This window comes from Atta colombica, unplaced genomic scaffold (assembly GCF_001594045.1).
Source record: "Atta colombica isolate Treedump-2 unplaced genomic scaffold, Acol1.0 scaffold13, whole genome shotgun sequence".
NCBI lineage: Eukaryota > Metazoa > Arthropoda > Insecta > Hymenoptera > Formicidae > Atta > Atta colombica.
This window is the reverse complement of record NW_017259217.1, coordinates 559,321-570,362: the sequence shown is the minus strand read 5'-3', so window position 1 is coordinate 570,362 and position 11,042 is coordinate 559,321. Positions and strand designations below refer to the sequence as shown.

General features: G+C 33.8%; 1 protein-coding gene across 1 annotated transcript; it reads right to left on the bottom strand.

The window, feature by feature from the left end:
* Positions 1-206: 206 nt before the first annotated feature.
* Positions 207-1,054, bottom strand: LOC108684281 (mitochondrial import inner membrane translocase subunit Tim8-like). The gene is made up of 2 exons (XM_018188518.1): positions 796-1,054; positions 207-512 (listed from the first exon to the last, which is right to left on the bottom strand). Exons 1-2 carry the CDS (start codon positions 907-909, stop codon positions 342-344), a joined length of 285 nt encoding a protein of 94 aa, XP_018044007.1. The 5' UTR covers positions 910-1,054; the 3' UTR covers positions 207-341.
* Positions 1,055-11,042: the final 9,988 nt, after the last annotated feature.

Below are 11,042 nucleotides of genomic sequence, written 5' to 3'. Positions count from 1 at the left end.
TATATATATAATATATATAATTTTTACAATGTAATGCATCACTGCAATATTTATAATATTTTTATTTTACTTGTGCAATATATGCCACAGAGGTGGATCAATATATACTTTTATTTCTAAATAAAAATAAATTTAATTAGTATCCTTGTAATGAACTTGTGAATGAATGAATATTTATTGGACATGTGGTATTGAAAAGTACTTTCTTATTATTATCACATATAATTTTATTGTACATTCATAAATATTAAGAATGTGATATTGAGATTTAATATGTGATCATACTATATAATTCATATATATATATATAAAATATACCTTAATGGTATACTGTGCAAGTTTTACTTTCCTATAGAGTTTTGTATTAACTGTGCAAAACGATTTGTAACAAAGAGGGAAACATCTATAAATCTATCGACGCAATTGTTTATACATGTTTCTGTACGGCCATCTAATTTACTTCCTGGCTTATCAACGCATTTGTCCCAACAAAAATCGTTGAACTCGTGAATCTAAGAAAATTTAAAAATTTTCATGAAACTTTTACAAATAAACATTTTTTTTCAAGTAGATTGGCAAGCATTTCTTAAGAATAATGAGTACATTCCGTTTTTTCCACCTACATGCTGTAAATATCAATTCATCCTTATTGTCTATCAAATATTAAACAAAGACAAATGATACTTACAAACCTGTAAGCATAAAATGGAACGCATTTTATGTGTAAAATAATGTTGAAATAATTTGGAAAAGCAGATTCATTTTAATAAAAATTTATCTGTTAAAATGTTTCACCTGTGCAGTGAATTGTGCTTTTTGCTTCTCGACCATTAGAAGTTCTGCTAATTCGGGATCGATTCCTTTATTGTCCTTGTCAGAATAGGAATTGTTGTCAAATAGATCTGACATATTTCAAAATTGCGATGAAGTCAGTTTGAAAAAAATCTTATTGTGTAAATATAGACTCTTTTTAAACGTGCTCAAAGGCTGATTTCGTTAATGCTGATTAACGCTAGAGACCATGGTGGAAGCAGAAAAATCTGAGAGAACACATGACGGGCCAAAACCTAGTAACTAAAGTCACTAGATCTATAAAGTACCGCAAATATTTTCTCGTACGTACTCGCATCTATTTTCACGCGAAACGTGGCCATTTCGAATTTATGCATTTGTATTACATGTTTTATTTGGGAAAATGAAGCCGTTAAGTATGTAAATAAATATTTTTTAGTTGTAATTAGTTATTTATGAATAAAAAAATATGTACGAATGCTCAATTTATGTTCTTTAGTTTAATACTTTTAGGATTTATTTGTCGTAGAAGTTTTGTGCATAAAAGTGCGAAAGATATGTGTAAGTACAGTTCAGAACTGTTCAGGAATACGAAAGTACACATTACATGTGTGATCGCATGAGCATTTTTATGTAGACCCTGGTGTACTATGTGCACTTTGGCTATTTTTACGTGACATTTCTGAAATTAATTGCGGTTTATAATCTAGTGATTTACTTGTAAGCAAAATGCTGCCGCACACTACTACCCTCTGACAAAGTGGATGTAAATTATATAACTTTACTTTTCTTAGGCTACATCGTCCACTTTTCAAAGTTGGAGATGATAAATCGATATTTGGATATTCATATAATCATGTTACATATAGATTTTGAGCCATCATGTTCTCTTTCAGATTTCTCTCTGATTGCAGTCATAAAAATAAGGAGATCTAACTATATGAATTGGAAGTAATCATGAAAAATGTTCCGTATACTGTCAGGTTCGCTGAATGGAATAACTTGCAACATTTTGTCGCCATATTGTGGATAACAGCTGGTAAAAGACAGGAATTCCATTTACTGTCAAAGCATCAAAAATATATGATTCTATCAGAGAGAAACCTCTCTCTGATTCATCGAACTAGAATTCCATCGAACTAGAATTCCATGGATTTTGTGAAAAATCCATTAGTCTCTGATAACTTCAACGGCACTCTCGAAACAAATACACGCGCAACGAACCGGCTACGATTCATTTACGTTCAATTAAATCAGTGACGAGGATACGTTTGTTCCTCCGTCGTTGAATTTTTACATAAAAAGAACGATTTTACTCAAGTAGTTAAACTTAGATATACATATAATTCAGATAGATCCGAAAATTTTTTGATACTTAAGAAAAACCATTCTTTTCATGTATATTATTCTCGAAGTACTGAGCCCTTTCACTTCGTCAAAGTTGTACCTATGAAAAGAAAGATATTATCTGAAAAATGTAACATAATATTAGCAGTATTAACTATATTACTATGCAATTATTGCGGTTAATTTTTAAAAATGAATATCAAAAAATGAATATTCAATCTATCACTATTGCAAAATAAATTCATAACAGATAAAAGAGTTGAATCTCTTATTATGATGTGTAAGATGTAATGATTAGGGTCAATCGAATGGACTGAAGATTAATAAAAAGAAATATTTCTTTTATTACAAACAAACATTTCCAAAGTTACGTTTAATTTTATTACTATTATTATTATTTTATTTTATTTTATAATTTTATAGGGAACTTTTAATGTTACAGAAATAAATACTATCAATATATGTACAATTATATATGATACATATCTATGTATATATATTGTATATATATTTAACACATATATATGTAATTAAAAAGTGTACATAAAAATTAAGAATACAATAAAAACTAAATATCTAGTTTTCTACATTAATAAATGATATTATTTTTACAAAAATAATTTTACGCGCGTTTAATTTATAAAATGTTATATTGCTTATGCATTAACTTCTACATACTTCTACAAACTTCATTGAAGTTATCAGCTTCAACTCGTCAATACATGTCATTCAAGTGTGAATAAAAAGCATTATATGTGGTGAAAGAAGCTAGACAAGGTGTAACAGAGTGCACATAATGCTCATTGCACATGTTCTTTTTACATCATGATTAACCAATAAAATGCTAGTCATTCAAATGCTAGTTAATTAAATACTTCTTTTTTTTGGACAAATTGACTATCTGCGCAGCTTTGAAATTGTTACAACTTGTTTTCTTCCATCATATTATTACGTATCTTTGAACTTCTAAAATAAAGATATAATATTGCAAAGATAGTTACGTTCATATTTGTTTATGTCCCGTAATAATACATACACATGAATAAAAATTCCGCGAAAATAAAATAATCTAAATTATCTATGTATAGGATGTTTTATTTCGCTCAATACTTGTTAGTTGATATGTACATACTGCATTCACTAATCATACATATCTTACAGTAATTCGCAGAAAGTATCTAGAGGAAACTCTGTGGAAATTATTTTTTTAAATTCTTATGAAGAGTATTAAACGCGTTCATATCTCGTGCGGCAAGAACTAATTCAAATTGCTAATCGATGTTTCGAAAACGATGACGAAGATAGACAGCACTGGCACCATTATTAATTATTGGTTTGTTTTGCAGTTTGGGCATGTTCGAATATCCTCTTGAACAAAAACTATATCTTTCTTACCTGTATACTTTGATGGAGCTATCTTACATATTCCTTTTACTATTCATACTACTGATTCATACTATTGATACTTGGGAGAATAAGATAGTCGATTGGATAGAAATCATAAATGTGATCACCGCGATTACTTCATACTTGTCAACCACTTTTATTTTAAGGTAAAATTTTAAAATGTACTCATGCAATAGTCTATTAGCTTTTAATATTATTTGATTTATTAAAATTCCTTATCTTTTATTTAATCATTTTCTTTATTGAGAGTATTAAAGTCTTGATCTCACAATTACAGCAAATACAAATTTATAACAAGTTTTTAAACAGATCAACTTTAATAACATTCTTGAGATTTCCACGAGTGCTTTCTATATAAAGATTATGCATTTCGCGGGTTTCTTCCGTGTCCAGATCCATTCTTGGAATGCCAACATTTCATGAACCTTGCAATTCACTTCATCAGGGCGAGGAGCAGCCTGATACAGTATCGAGATTGCCAATGAGATGGTTAAATTTAATTCTATTTACACGCACTCGTATAAGGTCATCCACTTCATCGGCAATCTCGATGATGAGATGGAATAAATATAATTAATTAACGTGTAACTGAGTAATATCGATAATAACTGTATCATTTTGAACCTGGTCTGAGGAGAAGGAGACAGTCTCCTCAACTTTTTTGTTTTTTTGTTTTAGGTATTTGTTTTAGGTAATAGCAATGCACTGTAAAAAAAAATTATCACTTCACTTAATCACAGAAATGTGCAAAAGTATTCTATCATTTAGCATTAATGGTAAAATATTTTGCACATTGGGGAAAAAATCACTCACGTCTCGCACGCAGACAAAGCAGGACAAACTTCTTCTTTGTGTCAATGGCCCTGACTCTAACACAGAATTGACGGCCAGAATCGAAAATGCCACTTATGCAGTGAGTAACAAAAAACAATGTGTAGAATTCGAAAAAAGAATAACATAAACTCAATTGCACGTTTGAAGCCCGTCACACTTTCCAAAAACGATAATGCAATAACATCTGATTGCGCACGAATAAAGCAGGACTGATGCTGAGAATCAACCTTCACCGCAGCGAGCCTGTCTAGGATTTATCTTTAGGCGACAGTATATATAAAACAATTGTATAAAAAACAATTCAGATCATAAGTGCCCTCACGAGAAAAGTTATCGCTTATATCGTTGCAACACTCTTTATAAGAGTAGCCTAATATATAGTAGCCGCGATTATGTGCGCCATCGAATTGCTGAAAGTTCACGCTGCATGTTTATTTTCACACCTGTAATTCTTTTTTTCTTACGGAAAGATACGTTCATACATATACATTCATACATACGTTTATACATATGTTCATACATATATACGTTCATACATATATATTGGGAGTACAAATTAGTTCGGTCCGTTTCTCTAAAGATAGCTCCAGCTGTTGTGAATGGTTCATAGTGACAGCTGATTTTGGCGGAGGTTTCTTTCAGAGAGGTTAAACATCTGCTAATAATATTCAGTTTATATCACTTTGAGTTTCATATAAAAATCTTGATTTTTACTGTTTGAAATGTAAAATTTTGTGTTAATCAAGCAGCATTTGCGGAAGGTTTTGATTTTCTGCTTTAATTGAAAGAAAAGTGCGGCTGAAGCCCATCGAAGTTTATGGTGACACTGCTTCAACTGATAAATCATGTAGAGAATGGTTTCGACGTTTCAAGGATGGAGATTTCAGCGTTGAAGACAAGCCTCGCTCTGGACAGTCAAAAAAACTCGAAGACAAAAAATTAGAGGCATTACTCGAAGAAGATCAGAGTCAAACACAAGAGGAGCTTGCAGAATCATTGGGAGTAACTCAACAAGCCGTTTCTGTACAATTGAGAGCTATGAGAATGATTCAAAAACAAGGAAATTGGATGCCTTATGAACTGAAACCGAGAGAAAGGCGATTTTTAACTTGCGAACAGCTGATTCAAAGACAATATAGAAAAGGTTTTTTGCATCGGATTGTGTGACTGGAGATGAGAAGTGGATATTCTACGAAAATCTCAAGAAAAAAAAATACTACATTAAGCCCGGTCAATCGTTGTCATCGACCTCAACATCAACATTACGGCCGACATTCATGGTTAAAAGATCATGCTCTGTATCACAAAAGGGTTTTGTTTACTATGAGCTGCTGAAACCTGGCGATTCCATTATAAGCAATCGATATCGGTTATAATTGATTCGTTTGAGCTGTTGCGAGAAAAACGGCCGGAATACGAGCAAAGACATGATAAAGTTATTCTTCTTCATGACAATGCTCGGCCTCATATCGCTAAAATCGTAAAAAATATTTGGAAACGCTCAAATGAGATGTTTTACTGCACCCGCCGTATTCTCCGGACATTCCTTCTGATTACTGGTTGTTCCGAAGGATGCAGCACGATTTGGCAAGTCACCGGTTCACTTCTTTCGAAATCGAAAATTGGCTCCAAAATCGTCTCCAAAGATGAGTAATTTTTTCGAGATGGAATTCGAAAATTGCCTGAGAGATGAAAAAAAGTAGTAGGCAGCGACAATACTTTAATTGATTGTTCATTCATTTTGTTTTGAAATAAATGCCCAAAAAACGGACCGAACTAATTTGTATTCCTAATCATACATACATACATACATGCATATATGCGTACATACGTATATGATTCGTGATACGACAAAAAAAAACAAGCATTGACTGTTGTTTATCTAAACGGAGTACGATGACGCGTCGAAATATAGGATGAATGGATAGATGAATGGATGAATGGGAAGTAAAGAAAGAAAGTATAGTACATATATAGTGATGTGAACGAAAAAATTTTTTATTCACATCACAATTTGTTATTACATCGTTTCTTTTTTATACGTATTAAAAACTAAAGCCAATAGTTTGCAATCGACGAGCTGATGTCCATTAAAGCTGTCGCTATTCATTGTGTCTTCAGACGCAATGTTGGAGAACCGCGTATATTTGACATCAACCGTATCGAGTCAAGCTAATCGTTCGAACGTTACGTCGATACATCCGTCAAACTCAAACATACATTATAGCGTCGTTTTGATCATCGTAATGCGTACGGACAAAGAATCGAGACGTACGAGCGTAGCATCGTTCAGCGCAAACGCTGACAGTTAGCGGTCCAACGCTTGTAAAATTATTCTTGTATTCGTTTCGCAGCATCTTGTAAATATTCTTGTATATTATATTTTTGCTGCTCATAGAGGCTCTTCCAGAGACAGCGACAGTTCGTGTCCGCAATGATCTCCCAGGGCGATCTCCACGTAACTCGGTGGACCAGCATTGATTCCAATTTCCAAATACTTGTAGCTCGTAATCGTCAGATCATAATATCTGCTCAGTAAATGCACCGCGCGATGCTCCATACTGTGTATATATGTAATGTTAAAAAAGGTTTCTTTTGTGTATAGAACGTTGAAACATATGTTTCTGCAGTTTTCTTCTTCTTTTTCAGTTTCTTCTTCTTTTCATACGATGCGTTGCTTTAGCGAAGTACATTTTTCAATCATTCATACAAGCGGGTATCACAAGACTGATTGCATCCGTAAATTGCGATGTATATGATAAAACTTCTATTAGGTGTACAACTTTGCTTCCGCCGTTTTTTTTCCGAAATTCGAGGCTTTATTGTAAAAAACTGGTTATATATTTATATACTGTTTATATATTTATGATTCAAAGTATTGTCCATCGCTGGCCACTACTTTCTCCCATCTTTCGGGTAGCGTACGAATCCCGCATCGAAAAAACTGGTCATCTTTTGAGGCTATCCACGAATCGATCCAATTTTTTACTTCTTCATAAGACCGGAAGTGCTGGTCAGCCAGGCCGTGTGCCATTGATTGAAACAAGTCAGAGGGAGCAACGTCTGGAGAATACGGCGGGGTAAGACTTCCCATTTCAACGTTTCCAAGTATGTCTTGATCACTTTCGCAACATGGGATCGAGCATTGTCATGCTGCAAAATCACTTTATCGTGTCTCTCGTTGTATTGCGACTGTTTGTCTTTCAATGCTCGGCTCAAACGCATCAATTGCGTTCGACACCGATCGCCTGTGATTGTTTCAGTCGGTTTTAACAGTTCATAATACACTATGCCGAGCTGGTCCCACCAAATACAGAGCATGACCTTGGACGTCAAAATCACGGTTCTTGAAGCGTTGAAACCACTCATGACACGTTCTTTCACTAATAGCGGCCTCACCATAAGTATTTGAGAGCATTCGATGAGTCTCAGCCGCAGATTTCTTCATATTGAAGCAAAAAATTAAAACCTCCCGCAAATGACGAGAATTTGGCTCGTAAACTGACATTTTCAATCGAGAATAACTTTATGATGCAGACACAAATCGACTAATGTTTCTATGGGATTATGTTGACAGATGCCCAAGTTTATTGTATGACGTCTATGATCTATTTATTTCGCCCACCACTTACCGCTAAAGCCATCTATAGGAAAACGGCGGAAGCAAAGTTGTACACCTAATATATTCCATTTGTGACCTCTTTATCTCTTTATCTACTCTGGATCCTTATTGGGTCCAGTAATGACGATGTGTCATCGATCTCTTCTTAAAAAAAAAATATCGTTATCGGTGCCTCTCTCTTAACGCATTGCGACGTGTCACCGATCTCACGATTCTTCCTAGATAAATATCATTATCGACGTTTTTGATCTTGAAAAAAAGAACTGTGAGAACACATCAATGATCACCTAGACAAAACATCTTGGCCATTATAGTATCGCGATGCATTTTGGGACGCAGAATCTGCGGTGGCGATGGCCCGAAATGCATTTTGGGATGGACGCGAGGTCCGCGGTAGCGGCGATCCGAAAACGCAGTTTTGGAATGGACGCGGCGGCGGCAAGGTGGCGGTCCTCAATGATACACAACATGGTGACATCATGTATCATTATAAACACTGAGCGCCGGGGACTTCCCGTGTCTTCCCCTCCTTCCCCGCGCTTATGAGTACTCCCCGCGCCCCGCGCCCTCCTCTAGCCCCATGGGTTAGAATCCCCATAGTATACCTACTGTAGAACACTTCAGGTAATTCATTCTTATTCTTCCTATTACATGTGATAGTAATTACGAGAAGCGGTAAAGCGTTTCGAGTCATTCTCATTCTTTTCATGAACCGATAAAACGTTTTTCGTAACTTCTCGCTTTTTTTTCTTCTCTCATAATTACTTGAAACGATAAATCGCTTCGAATGGTTATCTCTCATTATTATTTCATTTATTTGAAGCAATAAAACGCTTCATATTCATTCTTTCCGATTACATGAGGTGGTAAAACGCTCTTGTAAATTCTCTCTCTCTCTCTCTCTCTCTCTCTCTCTCTCTCTCGCTCTCAGATTACTTAGAGCGATAGAATGCTTTGAGTAATTCACTCATTTCTCGATCTCTATTATTACTCGAAATGATGAGGCGCTTCGAGTGATTCAAATCTCATTTATTTTTTTGTTTTTTTCTTTTTCCTTTTTTCTTACTTATTCCTTCCAATATGAATATTTTTCATCAATTTCGATATCATAACTCCCAAATTAAAAGGAAAATTTCTAATAAATTTCCACCTAAAAAGATAGTAAAGCGCAATCGCCATCGGGTGAGAAGGAAGTGAGTCAAGATTGAGACATTAAAAAAAGGGGGGATCTTGATAATTGTCAAAATTCAGTCGAGGACTTTCATCTCCAAAAAGGTCCGTGATCAGCTGGAGAAATCCTATAAAAAAAACCGATAATTATAAAGAAAGAACCACTTACCTTCAACGATCCCTGAGATTTGACCGAGGACGATCCTCCATCCCTTCCATCCTTAAATTTCGAATTTCCTTCCCTTCTTTTTCTCCTACCTTGACAGACTCCCCACACCTTGCAATTCCTCTTCTCTCTTTCTTCTCCGTCTCTTCTGAGGCCAACCGATCCTTTGACGAGATCTTTCACTTGAAAGCCTCGCCGAATCTGCAAAGTCCTCTCTCTCTTTGACCACACCACCTCACATAAACACACACATACATATATATTGCCAGGAAATCTAGATATCTAGATAAAAACTTAGTTTTCAATATTACTGTTAAAGTGTATATACCTTGCCGAAAACGGCCGATTAAAACTGATTAAAATGTAATCCGTTTTAATCGGTTGTAATCAGTTTTAATCGGTTCAATCCGCGCTCAGATTAAAAAATAATCAGTTTCAATTCTGGAAGAATCGTAATCTGTTTTCATGTCACTTTCGCGGATTATTTCCGATCCGAATTCATCGTTTCTAATTCATATTGTTATTAATCCAAACAGATCTAACTAATCGGATGAATATATAATCCAAAATAATCCGCTCGAATCGTATATTTTTTTTGTAACGACTCAATCCATTTTAATTACAGGAACACTGATGCAATTGATTTTAATTCTATTTGCTAGGAAAGACGACATTAATCCGGTTGAATTCGAAATTTTCCGATTTCGGGAATGAAAATAAACTCGAATCTAAGAATCTTTAATACACAACTATGTAATCAAATTTGCCTCTCACCGGCAAAAGTAATCAGATTTAATCAAAACTTCTTCGATTTTGCATATTGAAATCTGTTTTAACGAGACCTGCAACGAGGATTAACTTTCTTCGTATCTGTGATAAAAGTATTCGATTTATACTCGTTTTCATCAAATAACATATGTTCATAATTAAATATTAAGTATTAAGTATTTATCGTGTACTTTATAAGAAATGGAACATATAAATAATTTTAATAATTAAATCATTAAAATTGAAAATGATCCTTTTGGTCGAATTATTTTAGACTAATAGTGTTTCTTTGTTTATTGAAGATATAAGAATTTAATTTTTGTTTCTATTAGACGTACTTATAACGATGAAAATAAAATTTTACAAATAAAAATACATTGACAATTTAATTTTTACTGAAAAATCGAGGAAATTTTGATTGAATCGAACTATTTTTATCAGTCGTGATAAAATCGGATTTATGTTGCATTAAATCCGATTTAATTTTCAATCATTAATTGGGAGAAATTCCAACTAAATCGGATATTTTTTTATCATGGCAAAATCAGATTCTCATTATATCAAAACCGATTTTATTATCATCCGGAAAATCGAAGAAATTCTGATTAAATAGGATTACTTTTGCCAGTTGCGAGAAAATCGGATTATTGTTTCATTAAAATGGATTCCAAAATCATTTGTAAAATCGGAGAAATTCCGATTAAATCGAATTACTAATTTTGTTGGTCACAACAAAATTAGATTCAGGTTGCAAATACAATTTCGTTTTCATTCATGGAATAGGGGATTGAAACAGATTCATATGATCCAATTATAATCCAATTATGATCCAATTATAATCATATGAAGCGCATTACATCCGATTTATTTATTTTCAATCGGTTTCAATATTCCTATTCTCAGTGCAAGAATCCCAATCGATACAGATTACTTTTG